Source organism: Apium graveolens, chromosome 4 (genome assembly GCF_009905375.1).
Source record: "Apium graveolens cultivar Ventura chromosome 4, ASM990537v1, whole genome shotgun sequence".
Taxonomy (NCBI): Eukaryota; Viridiplantae; Streptophyta; class Magnoliopsida; order Apiales; family Apiaceae; genus Apium; species Apium graveolens.
In genome coordinates, this window is record NC_133650.1 from 302,716,935 (window position 1) to 302,739,503 (window position 22,569).

Genomic DNA, 22,569 nt, shown 5'->3' on the forward strand with positions numbered 1-22,569 from the left:
AATAGAATATGATTATATATTATATTATATATAACTGTAATTCAATTACTCATCTGTAAATTTATTAATATATGCATATTTGTTGTAATAATATTAAATAAAATATCAAAAATAAAAACTATATTGCAACAATGTCATACATAACGATATATATATATATATATATATATGTACATTAAAAAAAATAAAAAATAAAAAATAAAAATAAAAATAAAAATAAAAAGGTAAATTTTAAAAAACTATGCATCGTCCAGGTTACAAGCTAGTAAATATAACAAGCGTAAGGGACTTCTTATCTAAAATTTTGGCATGTACCGTCCAAACAATCTAAACTTTTCATCTGATATTTTCAGAAATAGACGATCAAGATTATATCTTATTAGAATAAGAACTTGTTTTGGGTAAGAATTAGGGTGTATTTATTGCTAGGGTTTGTGAGTTTCGAAACTCGATTTGACTGCTTTTGTGTTTTGTGACTCGATCTGCCTTCACAAGATGCCTACGTACCTTGTTGTTTGCCTAGAATCAAGTCAAAAAACGTAATTCTGATTTGTGAGGTGAGACCCCTTATATAGGCACGGGATGCCTTTGAATTGGATTTGGTTTAGGAGACTTGGTGGACAAGTCTCAGATTTAGAGTGAACTTTGGAGTCCTATAATGCAGAGAATTGATTCCTTATTGAAAGAGATATGTCCTAAGTCCAATCATGTATGAGGATTTAGTAATAACTTTTATGTAATATGTTTTGATTTCATTGATATTAATAAAAGGCTTGTTTTGTTTTTATTACGGGCTCTATCTATTTAAATGTTTAAATAAGATATACCACAGTTTAGAGTAAAGCTTTTTATGGATTGTGATGAGATCATAAATATACTATTATAAACCCTATTTTTGCCTCAACCAAAAAGATTTACAAAACCCTAATTCTCTCCATCTCCTCCTCCTTCATTACATCGTTTTCTTGGTGGATACCAGTGGAGTGCTTCACACTTGAGGAGCAGCTGCTAAGGATCTCCGTTCATCATTTTTGGATCGCCATTAAAGACCTCCATCTTTCCATTAACGTAAAGCTTCTTAAGGTAAATATACTGAACTACGAATTAAATATTATTTTTCGCATAGATCCTGCGGAGGGTTTCGGTTTTTTTAAGATTTAAATTTATGTTTTCACTGCGTTTATGTGCTAAAAACCCTTCAATGGCGTCAGAGTTACTTGCGAAAAGTTTTTAATTCGTTTATGTGTTTAACTGTTTTCGATATATGAGCATGTACGTGATTCGCCATGATTTGATGTTGATATAATATGCTTATATATGTATGGTTTTGAATATATGATATTCATATGAGTTGTATAATCATAAGATGATTATGTAATCTGTATATATACTGATATATACATGATTTATGTTTGTTCTAATTATGAGAATCATATTAGATACGGATTCTGAATTGGTTGCTGCAGATTTGCTTAAATATGGGTCTGGTGTCCGATTTACGCAAACGAATACCCTATTCCATAGATAAACGAGCGTCTGAACAAAACTGATAGCTTAAGCTATCAACGACTCGTCTGTAAGGCGTTTGACGTCGTTTACTTCCCGTAAACAGTGATTCTTATTTTTCTGATTTGATTCTGATTTTTCTGATTTTTGTCATTTTTTTATGATTAGATCATGGATAATATGATATGTTAAGATCAGATTATGTGTTTTAACATGCTTTTATGTGTTGTATGAGCATGGTGGATGGTTATGGCCTTTCGACCTTAGTGTAATGGTTTTGGTTTTGGTTTTAAATACGACTTGCATGTCGTCAATCTTTGTAATCATAAATCTCGAATGTAACTCGAGTTATTCTTGTAAGTTCATTAGATTAGTTTTACTTTCAATCATGTAATGTAATTGAAGACTCGAGAAAGCTATCCAATGGAGGTGATATAAAGAAGAAGACGAGGCATACAAGAAGTCTAAACAAAGAAGAAGACTTATGTAATAAGTAGTTGTATTTATTTCCATCACCATATTAGATTGACCTTGATCTTTATCATGAGCTTGATAAAGATCACATAGGATGGGGCCATAACCAAACACATTTACTTTATTGCACTTTACATTTACTTGTTTATTTGATTTTATATATGAGATATATGCCTATGTTTACCATGCGATGATAGATTTAGGTGAACTTAAATCAATATAAGGCGTGCTCTAGAAAATCTAGTATAGGAATTGTTTCTTGCCTTAACAATAAATATTATGAATACGATCATGAGATTCTTGTGTTTATGAAACACGTAATTGAATATGAATTTTCAATATTGAGCGAAAGGATGATTCTGTCAACAACAGATTTCTATCTGTAAGAAAGGGTTATTAAGTAACGCCTCTTGACAATGCTCCACCCGATCTGGGAATCATCTGATTATCGATTATTGATTTGAAATATTTAATTTAAAAGGAAGAATCTCTTTATGATATGATTATGATTGTAACATAATATAATCCCTCTAAAATTAAATAATATCAAGTAGTAATTGGCCAATGACACAACGGGCTTGTGTCGGTCATAGCCTTCCAAAATGGTAGAAAGTGGTTCTTATTTTTAAATCATTGTCGTTTCGTGCTACAGCCGAGGGCTTTGATTTCGAAATAAGAAATACTTGTCTATTACATAGAGATGTGTACATTGAATTAGAATCTAAAGGTCGGTACGTGCTACAGCCGTGGGCCGTTGGAGACTGATTCAATTGTACGAAATGTTGGGTTAGAATTGACTTAGAATATTGAGTTTGTCGTGCCACAGCCGTGACTCAATTATTCAAGAGGCTAAACTTATATTTGGGAATAACATAAGATGTAATTGACAAGAGTTGTCTACCTATTGAACATCACATGACGTTTCGTGCCACAGCCGAGGTTGTGTGATGGAATGTAGGATCCCTATTCCCACTAGCATTATGAATGCTTAATTTTCACTTAGGGGGTTGAAAAAATTAGATAAACTAGTGGGAGACACTTATGAATAAAGACCCGATTCATATAGTGTTTTGAAATGAAATTGAATATTTGCTAAGTGTTGTTATGTGTTTATCATTTACAGATTTACTATATTCGTCATGTCTTCTGCACTATCACTCCGGAGCAACTAGATGCTCACAAGTTGACTGGTCCTAATTTAGTTGTTTGTTTTCACTGTAACAAGTTGGGGCACTGGAAGAGGAACTGCAAGGTTTACCTTGCAGAATTGAAGAAGAAGAAGGGTAGTAAGACTACCGCTTCTGATTCAGGCATGTTCATGATCGAAGTTAATATGTCACTAGGTTAAATTTCTACTTGGGTATTAGATACCGCCTGTGGTTCTCATATTTGCAATTCGTTGCAAGGACTAAAGGGAAGTAGGACTCTTGAAAAGATGAGGTGATTCTACGTATAGGCAATGGAGCAAGGGTTGCGGCCATATCTGTAGGATCATTTAGTTTACATATGCGTACGGGCAAGACTATTATTTTGAATAATTGTTATTACGTTCCCTCTATTGTGAGGAATATTGTTTCTATTCCTATGTTGGATGTGGATGGTTTTTCATTTATTATTAAGAATAATGAATGTTCTATCCTTAGAGATAATGTTCTTTTTGGACGTGGCATTTTAAATAATGGTATGTATGTATGTGACGTAGAGCATAATTTACTTCAGATTGAACAAACTAATAAAAGAAAACGAGATGATGAAAATCTGACCTATTTATTGGACTGTAGGCTAGGTCATATTAGTGAAAATAGACTGCGGATATTGTATAAGGAAGGGTTACTTGACCCCTTTGATTTTGAATCATATCCTACATGCGAGTCTTGTCTATTGGGTAAAATGACCAAATCTCCATTTAGTGGACATGGAGAGAGGGCTGCAGATTTGCTAGGATTGGTACACACAGATGTATGTGGACCAATGTCTATGCAAGCCATGGGTGGATTTTCGTACTTCATTACTTTCATAGATGATAGATCTAGATTCGGATATGTGTATTTGATGAAACACAAGTTTGAAGCCTTTGAAAAGTTCAAAGAATATAAACATGAAGTGGAGAAACAAACCAAACACAGTATTATAACTCTTCGATCAGATCGAGGTGGTGAATACTTGAATGGAGAGTTTCTAGATTATCACAAAGAAAATGGTATAGTCTCCCAGTGGACTCCTCCATATACTCCATAGTTAAATGGGGTATCTGAAAGGAGAAATCGAACTTTGTTAGACATGGTTCGGTCCATGATGAGCTATGCGAATCTTCCAGTATTCCTATGGGGTTATGCATTAGAAACCTCAGCATATTTACTGAATAAGGTGCCTTCCAAATCTGTTCCTCAAACACCATATGAGATATGGAAAGAAAGAAAATCGAGTCTTAAACACGTTAAGATTTGGGGATGTCCAGCTTATGTCAAGAAAGTTGACCCAGATAAGCTGGAATCTCGATCCGTAAAATGTAATTTTGTGGGATATCCTAAAGAGACTTTGGGGTATTACTTTTACACCGATCATCAGGTGTTTGTCTCCAGACATGCTACCTTCTTGGAAAAGGAGTTTATCCTTGAAGGAAACAGTGGGAACAAAATTGAACTTGATGAAGTTCAAGAAGCACAAACTACTACGGATCAAGTGGAAACACATGTTCAGACTGAACAACCTTCTGTGGAACAGCCCATTCGTAGGACATGGAGAGTGTATCGCCAACCTGAGAGGTATTATGGCCGTGTCATTAAGAATGACAATGAGTTGTCAATCATTGATGATGACGACCCTGTGACCTATAATGAGGCTATGAGTAGTGTTGACTCAGAGAAATGGCATAGTGCCATGAAATCCGAAATGGAATCTATGTATACCAACCAAGTATGGACTCTAGTTGAGGCGCCTGAAGGTGTTAAGCCTATTGGGTGCAAGTGGGTATACAAAAGAAAGATTGGAGCAGATGGCCAGGTGGAGACCTATAAGGCTAAACTCGTGGCAAAAGGATTCAAACAAAGGCAAGGATTTAACTTTGATGAAACTTTTTCGCCTGTAGCCCTGTTAAAATCAATTCGGATTTTGCTTGCGATTGCTGCTTACTACGACTATGAGATCAGGCAAATGGACGTGAAAACGGCCTTCCTCAATGGGGAACTTGAGAAGGAAGTGTATATGACACAGCCAGAGGGTTTTCTTTCCAAAGGAATTGAACACCTAGTGTGTAAGCTGCTGTGAACCTATATATGGTTTAAGGCAAGCTTCTCGTAGATGGAACATGCGTTTTGATGAGACAATTAAAGAGTTTGGTTTAATCAAAAACATAGATGAACCATGTGTCTACAAGAAGGTTAGTGGGAGCGCGGTAACATTTCTTGTATTGTATGTGGATGACATACTTCTTATAGGAAATGATATACCGATGCTACAATCAGTCAAAGTATGGCTATCAAAGAACTTCACCATGAAGGACTTGTGAGAAGCATCCTACATTCTCGATATGAAGATCTATAGAGATAGATCTAGAAGAATGATAGGTCTTACCCAGGGTACATACATCCAGAATGTGCTTAAAAGGTTTAGCATGGAAATCTCCAAAAGAGGTCTCATACCGATGAGCCATGGAGTGTCCCTTTCCGAAAAAATATCTCCTAAGACACCTGAGGAAAGAGAGCGTATGAGTAAGATTCCTTATGCTTCAACAATAGGATTTATTATGTACGCGATGTTGTGTACAAGGCCTGATGTTGCTTATTCAATTAGTGTGACGAGCAGATATCAGTCCAATCCAGGTGAAGACCACTGGAAAGCAGTGAAAAACATCCTTAAGTACTTGCGAAGGACTCAGGACATTTTTCTTGTTTTTGGTGGTGAATCTAAGTTGAAAATAGAGGAGATGTCAACGTCGAGAGAGTTGACACACATAACAACGTAGCAGACCCACTCACAAAGCCACTTTTTCAGAGTCACTTTGATCGTCATAAAGACAAGATGGGTATTAGATACCAGAGTGATTGGCTTTAGTACAAGTGGGAGATTGAAAGAGATATGTCCTAAGTTCAATCATGTATGAGGATTTAGGAATAACTTTTATGTAATCTGTTTTGATTTCATTGATATTAATAAAAGGCTTGTTTTGTTTTTATTGTGAGCTCTATCTATTTAAATGTTTAAATAAGATATACCACAGTTTAGAGTAAAGCTTTTTATGGATTGTGATGAGATTATAATAATGAGACCTAAAAGATGATAACTCTAAACTTAAATAGTTCTGGTCGTAGGATTACTAACTGGTAATTAATAATCCGCAAAGATTTGTACATACTATGCTTGCTTCATTATGAAGGATGTATGTTCTCATAGACATTTGTGTGGTGACACTATAGCTAGTATGTATGTGCTTATTATAGAATAAGTTCACTGAACATGACTCACACAGCTGAACAACTGATGGAGTTCACTCACGTGTCAGCAGTTGTTCACATATTGATAGTTGTACAAGTATCCTTAGACTTGAGATCATCATAGTCTTCTTGTGTACACTGAACTATGCTTTGGTTTAGTTCTTAGTCTTAAGGGACAATTGTAAGGGCTCTACTGGGTATAGGAATTTGTACACGAAGATAGTGTATGATCAATAAAGGATCTACCCCTTCCAGTGTAGGAAGAGAATGTTCAATGCTGATCCACTTATGTTAGTTCAGGAATCTCTGGCCAGAGTAAATGAAATTAGAAAGGAGTTTCTAATTTACATTAAATAGAACTAAGCATAGTGAATGGGAAAGCAAGTGATTAAATAAGATAGGCTTGACACAAGTTCCATACCTTGTATTTAATCGTGACATTGCAGGGTAGAAGGAATTAATTGTACGGTAACTATTCACTGAATAGGTTCTTGGTATTCTAAGCAGTGAATTCGTATTATCCGGATAGTCGCGATATGCTGAGAAGTATCCCTCACGATGTAGAATAAATATGATTAATTAATTAATCATATTTAATGAATTAGAGAATTTATATAAATAATGATAAAATAGTTTTATTATTATTTATTTCTACTATTGGCTTAATATTGAATCTAGAGGGTCACACCATAAAAGAGAATGATTTAATGGTGGAGGAATTAATTAATAATGGCTGGTAATTATTTATTTATGAAATAAATAATTAATTGGAAAATTTAATAATTGATTAAATGAGATTTAATTGATTATAAATTAATTAAGAAAAGTTCTTAATATTATTAATTAAGAATTTATTTTTTGGAAATTAAATCAAGTGAGAGAATTATTTCTAAAGAGTTTAGAAAAAGGATTAATAATTAAAAGGTGTTTTAATTATTAATGAGAATAATAAAGGGTTAATAATAATAATAATATTTTATGGGAAAATTTTCAGCTGAAAATTTTGCCTATAAATATACTATTATAAAACCTATTTTTACCTCAACCAAAAAGATTTACAAAACCCTAATTCTCTCAATCTCCTCCCTCGTTTTCTTGGTGGATACCGGTGGAGTGCTTCACACTTGAGTAGCAGCTGCTAAGGATCTCCGTTCATCGTTTTTGGATCGCCATTAAAGAACTCCATCTTTTCATTAACGTAAAACTTCTTATGGTAAACATACTGAACTACGAATTAAATATTATTTTTCGCATGGATCCTGCGGAGGGTTTCGATTTTTTTAAGATTTAAATTTACGTTTTCGCTGCGTTTATGTGCTAAAAACCCTTCACTTATTCTATTGGGTTTCTTGGAGGTCGATCTCCAAGGAATTATATTCTTATTTGGATTCCATTTATCAGTTGTTTTTACCCATATTAATTAAAATTAATTAATATTCAGTATTTTGGGCCCTTTATAATGGACTTTATAGATGGCCCAAACCGGGCATAATTAATTTGATAACTATTCGAACTTATTAATACAATCCTAAATAAAAATTAATTACATTGTTCAATTATTATTCAAACACTATAATGCGATATAATCTTCTAATACAATCCTGAATAGAATATAATCGATTAATTACATTGTTCAATTATTATTCAAACACTATAAGGTTTATTTTTGTGCATGCATTCGTAGTCCATCATTATTCATGAACTATCCACTGATATTTTGTGAATACTTCATCAAATACTTACTTTTAGCACGTGGCACTCACGTGAAAAATCGATGTCAGTGTGACATGACAGGTATCTCACAATATGTACGTGTATTGAACTTTATTTTATTTTACATTATTAATTTTACGGCGTTATCGCGGACATAGGCAGGGCCCAAGCCCAACAACAAAAAACACCTGGTACAACAACACATGTAACGTTTACTTGAAAAACGTGTCAGAACTACATTTTTAAGTATTTAATTTTTGTTAAAGAATTTTCCTTCACTGTCGCAACTGACAACAGTGAGCTTCTACTACAGCTCCGTTATTTTCTGTAACGGTGGTACAGATTTTGTAGTAAATCCGAAATTTAAGGTACGCATTTAATTTATCATCTTTAATTATCATACATTCATTAATTATTATGGTTTGTTTGCTTATTTTAACTGTGTCTGCACAATTTACACACATTGTATAATTAATTAACTCTTCTTTTGTTTGGTTTAATAATCCCCCTTTCCTTTAGTTAGGGTTTTTTTAATCAATTTTGTTCTTGAATTTGGGGGTTTTAGAGACTCGTTGAAAAAAAAATTAAATATTCCTAATGGTTCAAACATTTTGGCATGATTCGACAATTTCATTAAATATTTACACGTTTAATTTTGTTGTGATTTTTGATATATTAGAAAGTTTAAGACATCTATTTTACTAAACATTAAAGCTGCCCGCAAGGGTTGGCAAAGAGAGGAAAACTAGGTTCGAATTTCACTGGATGAGAATTTATGATTATGTCTCCTCAGCCAAAAGTGCGTACCGAAGGTAGTGGCTGCGGGTTACCTACGATTAAAAAAAACAAATTCTGGTTACCCAATTTACAGCCGTTAGATATTCTCTATTTAATTGATTATTATTGTTAGATATATTTTTAAAAATTAATATTAGAAGAGGGATGTAATGTTCGAATCCTACCGGTAACCAATTAAAATTATAATTTAAAATCATTATAATATACAAGGTTTGAATTCTACGAACAACAATTAAAATTGTAATTTACATTATATAATGATAAACGGGGCATCCCAAAGTATAGTGCACAAGCATGCAAATACTAGTATTCAGTTTTGTTTTATCTTGATAGGACTTGACTGCTAAGTTTCTATGCATTCTCTGTTTTTTAATCTGTGTTTTTACACAGACTCGTCTTCTTGGATTTCGAGAATCTTTCGGAGAAAATGTATATTGAAGTCTTACATGTACTTAACACCTCGAAGTTTTAGGAGAGTAGGTTCTTAACACTTGCTAAACAGATTAAGGTTTTTAAACTTGTTGGGCATGTTCAAGTTTGTATTATACATTGGCTTAAGTTTCAAAAAAAAGTTGGTAGTATATCCATTTCATTTCAGCTTAATTAAAATGATGCTTTCCGATTGTTAAATTACTTTATTCAGTAGCAATATTGATATACAGTAGTTGAGTGGCAGTTTCTTTTGATGTTATACATTTTCAAGCTAGAACTTATTAAAGGCTACATAAATGGCAATTTCAGCATGTCATGATCTTAGATAATGAATGAAAATTGAAACCGTGATATACTGAATTTGATGCATGATATGTAGTTTTATCCGTATTCTTAATTCTATGTTTATGAACAATTTTAGATTCACTATAGCAGTCATGGAAGATACTTTGAATCAAAATTTATTGAGAGAAGACTTAAGAGCTGGAGAGGTTCCTGATGGTAAATGGCCACTGAAAGAAAGAATATGGATGGAGTCCAAGAAAATGTGGATTGTTGCTGGTCCTGCAATATTCACCAGATTTTCAACACTTGGAGTTGGTATTATTAGCCTAGCATTCATTGGTCACATTGGATCCACAGAGCTTGCTGCTTATGCTCTGGTATCCACTGTTTTGCTGAGATTTGCAATCGGCATACTGGTATAATTTGTCACATCTCTTGTTTCTTTACTATGGTTTTTTACTTGGACACCGTTGAATGTATCTGGTTTCATGATTGTTATTTCAACCATTTGATGATCGAAAGGTTAACTTGCTGAGTATTGGTTATGATGGAATTGTGAATCTGGTATTAGAGCTGTCGGTCACCTCTTTCAGTATCTTAAATGGTTCATATCTTTCTAGTAAAGGACGTACAACTAGTATATTTTTAAAATTCCAAATTGGTAAAGCATATCACCAAAGTCTTACTGAAGGTATATCGTAATAACACTCAGGACCTCTTTTGTTGATCAAAGAAATACTGTATGGTATAATCTGACTTTCTGGTAAGTTAACGACCTTCATCCAAGAAAATAATGGCAGGAAACTGATTCTTCAGTGCGTGGACAAGCTAATCTATTTTGGCATAGTCTTGAATCTTTTTGTGGAACAGACTCGTTTTTTCTTCTAAATGGAATAGTCTTGAATCTTAGAGGAATACCGGATAGGCAGGTTTTTAATAATATTATCTGCTACAATGTAATGTTTTTGCAGACTGTCAAGTGGATTATTGACTGATAAAGATAGAAGATGTAATCATGTTTCTGTTTTAAACATGCAGTTGGGCATGGCCAGTGGATTGGAAACACTTTGTGGGCAGTCAGCTGGTGCAAAACAATATGACATGCTTGGTGTATATCTTCAAAGATCATGGCTTATCTTGACTATATGCTCAATATTTCTATTGCCGATATTTATATTCACCACCCCAATTCTGAGAGCTCTAGGCCAGGATGAATCCATTGCGGAAGTGGCAGGAACCGTTTCTCTCTGGTTAATCCCTGTTATATTTTCCTTCATTGCATCTTATAGCTGCCAAATGTTCCTCCAAGCACAAAGCAAGAATCTGATCATTGCATACTTAGCAGCATTTTCACTAGCAATTCATGTTTTCCTCTCATGGCTCTTGACGGTGAAATACAATTTTGGACTTAGCGGGGCAATGGTTTCTACAATTTTGGCATATTGGGTCCCGAATATCGGTCAACTTGTTTATATTCTTGGTGGATGGTGCCCAGAGACGTGGAAAGGTTTCTCAATGTTGGCCTTCAAAGATCTCTTGCCTATTGTCAAGCTCTCTTTGTCATCTGCCGTTATGCTTTGGTAGTCTAATTTACCCCTTTGCAACTTATTTCGCTTCTCTTGGCCTTAGTTATTGATCAAACGTATTAAGAATCATAGCCATAGTTAATTGGGTTTTTTAATCTTACTATAAACTCTGGGTACTGAACTGAGAACTGTTATTTTGCAGCCTCGAACTCTGGTACACCACGATACTAATTCTTTTAACAGGAAACTTGAAAAATTCCGAGGTTGCTATTGATGCTCTTTCTATCTGGTAAAATTTAAACACTATCAATCTGTCCCAGTTTATATTGGTAGGATCCTATATCTTCTAAACATTTAATTTTTTTTGGCAGCCTTAATATCAATGGTTGGGAACTGATGATATCTGTAGGCTTCTTGGCCGCGGCTAGGTAGTACTAACTTCTTTTATGTCATCCTTTGCATCTTTTTTTTATTCACCAGTATGTTCTTGTTTCTGCATGAAACATCCAGTGTACGAGTCTCGAATGAGCTTGGAAGAGGCAGTTCCAGAGCTGCAGTATTCTCCATTGTGCAGATTGTGCTAACATCATTAGCTATTGGATTTGTGCTATTTATATTTTTCTTGTTCTTTCGAGGACGGCTAGCTTACATATTTACGAAGAGTACTGAGGTTGCCGCAGCTGTTGCTGATTTGTCACCTCTACTGGCGTTCTCCATACTGCTAAATAGCATTCAGCCAGTTCTTTCCGGTAAATCTGCATTAAGTGTTGTGTTCGTTTCAACTTTCAAGTACTTAAAATCATGAAATTTTTACAAAAGCTATCAGGGAAGTAGGGAAAATTCTGATTCATAAAAAGGAAAAAAACTGCTTTCAAAATATTATTCTCGCGCTGCTATTTTTCTATATAGGTGTTGCTGTTGGGGCTGGCTGGCAAAGCACGGTGGCATATGTGAACATTACATGCTATTACTTGATCGGAATTCCAGTTGGAATAGTGCTTGGTTATGTTTTCCAGTTTCAGGTTAAGGTGAGTGCCTTCCTTTCTTATCTGAGTTTCTTTGATTTGTGAGAATAGAAAACTAGCCCTTGTTCAGAAAGTGTCCATTAAATGTGTTTTTGAATACAGCTACAAGAAATGTGGGTAAATAACATTAACATAGAGGAACCTCTCTCATGTAACTTGGATGCAACCATAATTGAGTCTTATGTCTTCGGAATTTATTGATCATAGTCAACACAGGCACTCTGTAAACGTAACTGTTTATATAAAAACTTGTTTTGTAGGGTGTTTGGGTGGGAATGTTGATCGGTACACTCGCTCAAACTATTGTACTAATGATAATTACTTACAAGACTGACTGGGAGAAACAGGTTATGTGATTGCCCTTTATTATCCTATTATGATGTTTTCAGATGTTAATTGTTAAGTCTGCGCTAACAACTTTGATGTATCCGCAGGTATGGCTTGCTAAACAAAGGTTAAGCAAGTGGTCTGTAGAATCTGACCAGCGAGCTGAAAATGAGCAAAATGCATGAAACTCAAGATAATCACTTACTAGCTGCATCTGCAAGCCTTTCCTGGCAGAACAAAAGCTGTTTTGGATATAGCAGTATAAATGACCCGGCAAGATTGCAGTTTTAATTTTATTGTAACAGTTGGGACACAAGTAAATCTGATACTAAGATATAAGTAAACTATAGCTTCTAAATCTTCCGGGGGCTAGGGATTTGGCCCTTTATTTTTTGTATCAAGTACTCATGTGATCAAATGTTAGTTTTAATATTAAGATCAACTCTTGTTACATGAACAATTTATATTTCAATTGTCTATGAAACTAAAGCAGTTTTATATTGTTAAAATATAATATAAGAACAATCGACCCTTTTTATAATGCCTTATAAATTTTAGATGAGTTGGTTAATGAACGTCGTATTAGAGCTCTAGAGCTCTGGTCGGCGGGTCTCAAGTTCAACTGTTAGATGAAGGCCATTAGCGAGTCGAACTTGAGACATCTAAGCTCTGCGGAGATCCGATATACTGGCTTGTCCATCGACGATATTTAGAAAAAATGACAAAAATAGCCTATTTTTGAAAAAATTTAACAAAAATAGTCATTCTGAAAAAAGTGGCCAATTTTGGCCGATTGAATACTCCACTGTCAGTTGGGTATCCCAATTTGTATAAGATACTCCACTGGTAGTTGGGTATTTCATATATGGGATACTCCACTGCCAGTTGGGTATCTTATATAAAATGGATACTCCACTGACAGTTGGGTATCCCATCGGCCAAAGTTGACCAACTTTTCAAAAATTGGTTATTTTGTCAATTTTGTGTAAAAATAGGCTAAATTTGTCTTTCACCCCGATATTTATTCTGACTTTTTATTCTATTTATCTTAATTTTTTGTTTAATTTTATTTATTTTTGCTTAAAAACTGAAGAAAAAAGCACATATATTGTTTCAAATAGATTTTTGTGATAAGAAGAAATGTAAAGTAACGTTGACGTCCCTGCAACTAATTATGTCCCCAAGTCACAACAAACAGCAAGCATCAATGCTTACATAATGAAACGCATGAAAATGCAGGATCCTCATTGTACACGTATTATTTTAGTGTAAATTTTTGACTTGAAGAGTTGTAGTTTTGGAATGCATATTTACAAAAGCAGACATGGAGGGTGGTGTTAATGAATGTCTCCTTGCAGAAGAGGAAGGGAAACTCAAAGACAGAGTATGGACGGAGTACAAGAAGATATGGATTGTGGCTGCTCCTGCAATATTTTCGAGATTTTCGACGTTAGGAGTTGGTATTATAAGCCAAGCATTCATTGGACATATTGGAGCGACAGAGCTTGCTGCCTATGCTCTGGTGTCAACTGTTTTGCTTAAATTTGCAAATGGCATACAGGTAAAAATTTCTTTATCTTTTGATTCTTTCTGTTGAATAACCAGCTCATCTAAAACCTTAAGGTGTTAGAGGAAGGCCTGCTGCCTGAGCTCTGATAGCATGTTGAGTAACCAGCTCATCTAAAACCTTAACGTGTTAGGTGAAGGCCCAACCAGATCTATATTCTAACATTTTCCTACTGTGTTTTCTTTAAATACCGTCAATTGTTGAATATGTTTCTGCTACCTAAATGTACTTACTGAGCCATCTGAATGATGACATTGTCAAATTGATTCGAGCTATCCTTATATCATCAAGAATATGATTCTTCGGTACCTGGACATGTCAATCTATTAAGCTCAGTAACTGAACTTTTATCTGACACTGAGTTGTAAGACACTTAAAGGAATATATCATTTCTGGGTTCATGATTAATATTAACTGATGCAATGTAAATTTTTTGCAGACTGTCAAGAATTTTTCAATTTACTTAAAAGTCGTAATGGTATGTTTTTTTTTGATATTTCGTTTTAAAAATGCAGTTGGGCATGTCTAGCGCATTGCATACACCAAGTGGCCAATCATATGGTGCGGAACAATATGACATGCTCGGAGTATATCTTCAAAAATCATGGCTTATTTTGTTCATATGCTCAGTTGTTCTATCACCGGTATCAATCTTCACCACCCCGATTTTAATAGCCCTCGGGCAGGAGGAATCCATAGCTGAAGTGGCAGGAACCATTTCAGTCTGGTTGATTCCCGCGTTATTTTCCAATATGGTATCTTACACCTGCCAAATGTTTCTCCAAGCACAGAGCAAGAATGTGATTATTGCATACTTGACAGCATTTTCACTGGCAATCCATGTGTTTCTCTCATGGCTCTTAACAGTGGTATACAAATTTGGACTTAGCGGAGCCTTGGTTTCCACAGTTTTAGCATATTGGATCCCGAATATAGGTCAACTCATTTATCTTCTTGGTGGATGGTGCCCGGAGACATGGAAAGGTTTTTCTATGTTGGCCTTCAAGGATTTCTGGCCTATTATCAAGCTCTCTCTGTCATCTGGCATTATGATCTGGTAAATCTAATCCACCACCTCGACTAGTCTTCGCTTTAGTTATTGATTAAGAGATTATAAGCAAGATCATAGTTTTTTCTACCACTTCAAACTATCAGTGTTGAATTTAAAATTGTGATTTCATTCGCAGCCTTGAACTGTGGTACAAGACGACTCTAGTTCTGTTAGCAGGAAGCATGAAACATGCTGACATTTCGATTGATGCTCTTTCTATCTGGTAATCTTAAAGCTCAATATCGTTCCATCCCAGTTTATAGGGTACAATACTATATAGTCCATAGCTTCTAAGCAATTGAAATTTTATCCGTTTTGGTAGCCTTAACATCGATGGTTGGGGAATGATGATATCTCTTAGTTTCATGGCTGCGTCCAGGTAACTTTGTTATGTGGTAGAATCATCCTTCTGCTCTTTCACTACCCTCATCGCCTTATTGTCTTTTCCACCGCTTGTTATGTTTTAGTCACCAATATGTGATTTTTTCTGGACAAAAATCTAGTGTAAGAGTGTCAAATGAGCTTGGAAGAGGAAGCTCCAGAAACGCAAAGTTCTCCATCGGCTTGCTTACATTTTTACAGAGAGTACTGAGGTTGCTGCTGCTGTTGCTGATTTGTCACCTCTATTGGCGTGTTCCATACTACTAAATAGCATTCAACCAGTTCTTTCTGGTAAATCTGTATTACAATGTTGAGCTAGTTTTAAGTACTTGAATTATGAATCATTTTTACAAAAATATCGGAAGGTAGTGAAGCATTGTTTTAAAACGGGTTAATTATCTAATTGGTCACTGAAGTCGAATTAACGTATTAAGTTGGTTAAAGAACTGAAAACAATATCAAGATAGTCACTAAAGTCAGCAGCGAGTATACTCCGTTAATTATCCTCACTATTTAACGAAATCAATCGATCTCAGTTCCTCACTTTCAAAGCCAGAATCATAATTTCTAACATCTCTTAACTTGTCGCTAGCCAAATACTCCTTAAATGTTAACACATTTTCAGATCGATATATATATGTAGGAAAATTAATAGAGTGTACGTGTCGTTGACTTTAATGACTATCTTGATACCATTTTCCGTTCAGTGACCAACTTATACATTTGGCCGACTTCAGTGATCAACTTGATATATTTGGCCGACTTCAGTGACCAACTATATAATTAACCCGTTTTAAAACCGGCAAATGCTGCTTTAAAAAAGATTAGTATTTATTTTTCATTTTCTTAAAGAAATGAGGCTTTATTGATTAACAGAGGGAGTTGTTTTTAAAGGTGTTGCTGTTGGTGCTGGCTGGCAAAGCACGGTGGCATATGTGAACATAACATGCTGTTACTTGATCGGAATTCCAATTGGAGTTGTTCTTGGGTATGCTCTCCAGTTGCAGGTTAAAGTGAGTCTTTCCTCTCCCATCTGAGTTAATTTATGATCTGTTAGAGCAGAAAATTAATTAAGCAGCAAGAGAGAAGCTCCGAGCCTTGTTTGAAATGTTTTCCACGAATGGTGTTCTCGAATACAGCTATGAAAATTGTTCATTACTAATGTCGCTGAATAACATTGATCTTCAATTATTTTTGAGTTAATTGCATTTTGTAACCCCTACCTTTCATTCAATAACAAAACTATATATTTAGTTTCAAAAATACAGTTTGCAACCCTAACTTTCGACATCAAATACAATATGCATCCCTTTAACCATTTTATTAAAAATATTTATATTTTGAAGAGTAAAATTGAAATTCAGCAAAATATTTAAATAATAATTTTATTTTTTTTAAATTATCTAAAAGTTAGAATTTCAAATTATAAAAATAATATTAATATCAATATCAATTATTTTATATTTTACTCAGTATAATTTTTAAAATTTCAAAATATAAATATATTTAGAAACTTTATGATTATATATCAAAACATATATTTTGCTTGATAAATATATTTTAAGTATTTAGCATTATGATTAATTTAGAGCATTACTAATAAAATATAGCTATTTCCTGATTTTTTACTTACGTTTTCCTCATACTTGGCACGCATTAAGACTACTATAAAATATATTCTATAATTTATTTTTAGAATTTTCTTTCTTAATATAAAAATTTAAATATTATATTTTTATTTAAAAGAAAAAATAATTAAAACTATTTAGGGAACCATACTTTACGGAAATTTTAAAATGCATATCGATTTTCCGTCACCAATGTAAAGAACGGGCGGGGTATAATCTTTTTTCATGTAAGATATGCATTAAAATAGATATTTTTATTGATTTAAAATTTTAGTTATTAATATTAACATCTTAATTTCAATTTTATAACCGGAAGGGATGCATGTTGAAGTTAATATTGAAAATTAAGTGTTGCAAACTGTATTTTACAAAGTATGAAAGGTGGGAATCGTAAAGTGCAATTAACTCATTATTTTTTCTTTTTGATAATTGAACACCGCACACGTAAGTTACTTGTAGTCAAAATAAAGTTAAATTATGCGGGTACGAACCTCGAATACAGGTGTAGATCCAAGTGTCATATTCTTAGTTTTTAAAAAATCAGGATTCATGGATACGGATCCAAAATTGGACACGAGTGCAGCAATTCGACATATAACCTTTCACATAAGTGAAACTATACCTACTTTTTATACATTACATTTATAAATTCGTGTCTTGTACCACATAAGGTAAACATTTTCATAATTGTTTGTCATATTTATAACATAAAGCAAAATCATAACATGAAAATAGTAATTTTTAGACATTTCTCCCTAAAATTAAAATTAAGAGGATTAACTTTTTGGGAGGTCTTGTAGATTGTTTTGAATTAAATTTCTTAAGGTTAAAGTGTGCAGTTTCTATCTGAAGGATCCGACTCAGATCCCATACCCACCATGTCATGTCCGATGGACACATAAATGAGGGCAAAATTAAAGGGCCTGTAGTGATGACAACGGGTCGGTATAGTTCGGGTTTGACAAAAATCAATACCGTACCGATTTTTTTTATGAAAACCAAACTCGAACCGAGCCGAATGAAATTTAAAAATTAAAAACCAAATCCGAATCTCCAGTTTTCGGTTTAGTTCAAGTTTAAACCGAAGCCCGAAAATAATATTCAAAATAAATACGTAAATATTAAAAAATAACAGTTTGAAATGTTAATATATTTAAAAAGATGAAAAAAAAATTATTTAAAAAAATAACACTAAAAAGATATTAAGATAAATACTCAATTGTTTATGAGTCATATATATATAGAGTCTTAATCCAATACAAACTAAATTAAAATACAAACTACAAACTACACCTCCCACACAACTACACATAATTCCCTTCATTTTTAATTGAATTTTCCCGTTAGTGAACTCTTTTTAAAATCTAACTTCACTATATTTTTCTACATCATCTAACAATCAGTATACCATATTTGATATGTTTCGATAATAAATCACTAATTATGTTTACGAGAATCATTAAAAGTACTGGTTCTGGAATTAATACTGATTTCAGTTTACTGATTCGGGTAAGTTTAAATACTGATTTATCGTCAAAATATAGCAAATATGCTATGTAAATCGATGAGTGAGAGATGAATAAAAATACGGTGAAATTATTTTTTTTAAAAAGTTAACCAACTAACGGGAAAAGTAAATTAAAAACGAAGGGGAAAGTGATTAAACATATGGGTCTCATTGGTTTGTAGTTTGTATTATAATATTGATTTGTATTTGAGCACTTGCCTATATATATATATATATATATATATATATATATATATATATATATATATCATTTTAGGGAGATAATCAAATAGAGGTCAATATTACAATAGAAACTAGAAACTAGAAACTAAAAACTAACCTAAGCCACAAATTTAATCTAATCTAATGGTTCACTTAGAGGCACCGCACACAATTAAAGTAGACTCTCTCATACACAATATTAGGGGGAGCAAACCTCGGATCGGTTCGGTTTTTGGATAAAACCGGAACCGGAAGTCTTCGGTTTTTAAATTAAAAACCGCAACCGCAACCGATTCATCATATCGGTTTCGGTTTTAAAAACTCCGGATCGCTTTATATCGGTTCAGTTTCGGTTGCAAAACCGGTTAAAAAAATGTATTACATTATAAAACAAATAATTAAATATATAGGTAATTCTAAAAAATTTCCAAAAATTATGTGAATGCGATACCATTATTCTCTAATAGCAAAAACACAATTATCCACACTTATTACAAACAGAAACTGTATGCTTGCTAAACAAATGCAAGCATCCTGTCAATATATATGGTACATGACAGATGAGTCTGCTATGATGAGTCTAGTCTGCTATGATGAGTCTGCTATGTATTCGGAAGTACATGCAACAATAAACCTTAAGGTTCTTATACCTTAAGGCAATTTCCAGCAAGCAAAATGCATCCCACTGATACTGCAAAACGATTGTCGTTTGTATTCATACAACCAAATAAAACATACATCGGGCCCTAAAAGTAATCAGTAATGAAGTGAACACATTAACACATATTAAACATAAAGAATGTTAATAATTTGATGTTTTATATGTATACATATACTTGTTAATTCCAAATATATATACATATATATATATAATCGGTTCGGTTCGATTTTTCTCGGATCGGTTTGGACCTAAAACCGGAACCGGAAAATTATCATCGGATCGGTTTTTAAACTTTTCGGTTTCGGATCGGTTCGGATTTTTGCGGATTGGTTTTTTGCGGATTTTACCGGTTTCGGATCGGTTTCGGTTTTTGTTCGTTTTTTTGCTCAGCCCTACACAATATCATATATAATCTTCTTTATTTTTAATTTGATTTTCCTGCCCATTGACGAACCTTTTTTCAAATCTAACTTCAGTGCATTTTTTTGTATCTTCCGACGATCAGTTTCCATATTATATGTGATATATTCCAACAAGTTCCATTTTTTCGGTGACCTTCATATAATTTTATTTGATAGAATCGGTGATTTTAGTGATTCTTATCATACAGACTATTGATTTTTATAGTTAAACTTTGTGATTTATTTAATATAAACTAGTGATGAATTTCGATCCAGTAACAAATGTAAATAAGTTTGTGACTAATTTTGAAATCATTGAAATATAGCACATATACTATATGTAAACTAATCATTATGAGATATGAGAAAAATGTGGTGAAGTTAGATTTTAAAAAAAGTTTGTCCATTAACATGAAAAATCAAATTAAAAACGCTAAGACATGTATTTATGCTGGTGGGTGTAAGATGAGATGCACGAGTCAATTGAAAAAGATGATACTCCCTCCGTTGGGGGACGGGGGATCGACACATATTTTAAGTGGCTTCTAATTTTGAATATTTTTAAAATAAAAATATAATGTTTAAATTTTTTATACAAAATAAGAAAATTTAAAAATAAATTATATAATTATACTTTATACTAGTATTAAAATATGTGTCAAAAATAAGTAAAAAGTACGTAAAGAATTCATTAAATTGAGGGAATAATTGTCCGGGATGATGATGATGTAATGTACGTATATAAATTGTGTATGTATCTGGGTCATCTAACATGGTGGGCCTTGACTAGAGGTGGCCAGTTGTGCGGGTCGTGCGGTCCGGGCCGGGTTTGAGTCGGGTTAGTGCTCGGAAGATCAAACTCGTAACCGGCTCGGAGATGGGACGGGCTGTGCCGGGCCGGGTTTGAACCGTGAAAATTGAATTCGTAATCGGCATTTCAGGTTGTGCGTGCGTGCCGGGTTGTGTTGTGTTTGTGCGGGCTTGTGGGCTTTCCTTTCTTTTTTATATAAGTTTAATTCGTTAACATGCATGCAGTCAATATATACTCAAAAATAATTGATCTTGCCTTCCAAAAATTTTCTATTAAACAAATAAATCAATCTTATTTTCAATTACTCAACTTTTTATATTGTATATATAAACTTGCATGCACATGCCTATGGAAAACTTCCTAGATACAATATTAAATTAATAAAAAGGAAAGAAAGAGATGACAGAGCAATTCATAATCTCAATCTAATTTTAACTTGTGTGCGGGCTTGTGCGGGCCGGCTCGTGTGGTTCGTGACTCGTGCGGGCCGGTCCGGTTCCGGGTTTCCATTTCTATATTCGTAACCGGCACATCAATTTTAACGAGCTGTGCGGGTTTGAACCGGCCCGAACCGGGCCGAATAAAATCGAATTTTCAAGCGAATCGGTCCCGAGCGGGCGGTTCAAACCCGCACAAGTGGCCACCTCTAGCCTTGACTACTTTAAGTAATTAGGCCTAATTTCTAGTTTTTATTTTAAGTTGGATTTTATTGAAATAAGTTGGATTTTTTTGGAATAAGCCCCTTTCATTTTAAATATATTTTAATACAAGTTAGTAGATTTTCTTTATTAAACATATCCATCTAAATTATTTTATATTTGATTGCTCAATTAATTTATAATGTAAATATATAATGACATTTTATTAAAAATAATATATATAAGGTTTGGTCGGGTTTCGTTTTGGTTCGGTTCGGCTCGGATCGGGTTTCGAGTATTCGGTTAGGGTTTTGGTTCAGTCGGCCTAAAAACCAAACCCATACCAAATTCAATTGATTTTGAAAATGAAAACCAAACCCGTAACTGAACCGTAAAACCTGGGTTCGATAAAAACCGTTCAGGTCGATTCGATTGAATATTCATCGGTTCGAAAAACTTTGTCATCCATCCCTAAGGGTCTGGGTAACTTAACACGTAAGGACTCTCTTGGAGAAGTCAAAACCTCAACTACCACAGTTCAACCCAACCACGTTCGATTTACTCATTGTATATGAGATCCTACGCGACTAGATCATAAATGTAAGACGTGTGCACACACGCCTTCTAATTAAAGAGCTGAATTATTAACTTTGCGCTCAAATATGCCTTTAGAACTTGTGGTGATTGTCAACTCAGGCACTCTGTATACCTTACGGTTTCTGTAACAATCTGTTTTGCAGGGTGTTTGGGTTGGAATGTTGTTCGGAACCCTCGCTCAAACTACTGTATTAGTGATAATTACCTACATGACTGACTGGGAGAAACAGGTATATTCTGTTGCTTCTAGTTTTAGGTGTTGAGTAAGCACTAACCAACTCTGATATATTGCTAGGTATCGTTTGCTAAACAACACCTAAACAAGTGGTCTGTATACTCCAACCTAGAAGCTGGCGAAGATGAGCAAAATTTGTGAAACTCGAGAAATTTAGCTCATTCGTGCAAGGCTGCCCAGCTGTAACGAGAGACGTTTTTGGTTGAAATGTAGTTGTATGATCTAACTAGCTTCTCTTTAATACAAATTGGCATATCTTCACAATCACTGCTTAAATTTCAGTACACACGGATCACGTTACCCATTCGTTAACCTCTCTAGAAATAATACTAGTGCATATTACCAGATAGT

At 34.0% G+C, this 22,569-nt stretch overlaps 1 protein-coding gene and 1 pseudogene across 1 annotated transcript; both read left to right on the forward strand.

Annotated features, from left to right (window-relative positions):
- Nucleotides 1-8,354: 8,354 nt before the first annotated feature.
- On the forward strand, nt 8,355-12,985 carry LOC141717273 (protein DETOXIFICATION 21-like). The gene is made up of 9 exons (XM_074519364.1): nt 8,355-8,494; nt 9,778-10,057; nt 10,680-11,221; nt 11,370-11,456; nt 11,539-11,595; nt 11,678-11,916; nt 12,077-12,195; nt 12,453-12,539; nt 12,627-12,985. The coding sequence occupies exons 2-9, from the start codon at nt 9,794-9,796 to the stop codon at nt 12,702-12,704; spliced, it is 1,473 nt and encodes a 490-aa protein (XP_074375465.1). The 5' UTR covers nt 8,355-8,494; nt 9,778-9,793; the 3' UTR covers nt 12,705-12,985.
- Nucleotides 12,986-13,708: 723 nt separating this feature from the next.
- Nucleotides 13,709-22,568, forward strand: LOC141721450 (protein DETOXIFICATION 21-like; annotated as a pseudogene).
- Nucleotide 22,569: the final 1 nt, after the last annotated feature.

Bases quoted from the DNA above. Each gene is read 5' to 3' on its own strand.
- LOC141717273 (XM_074519364.1), top strand. From the start codon at position 9,794: ATGGAAGATACTTTGAATCAAAATTTATTGAGAGAAGACTTAAGAGCT. The intron at 10,058-10,679 runs GTATAATTTGTC...TTAAACATGCAG, and splicing joins GATTTGCAATCGGCATACTG to TTGGGCATGGCCAGTGGATT. The intron at 11,596-11,677 runs GTAGTACTAACT...TGAAACATCCAG, and splicing joins GGCTTCTTGGCCGCGGCTAG to TGTACGAGTCTCGAATGAGC.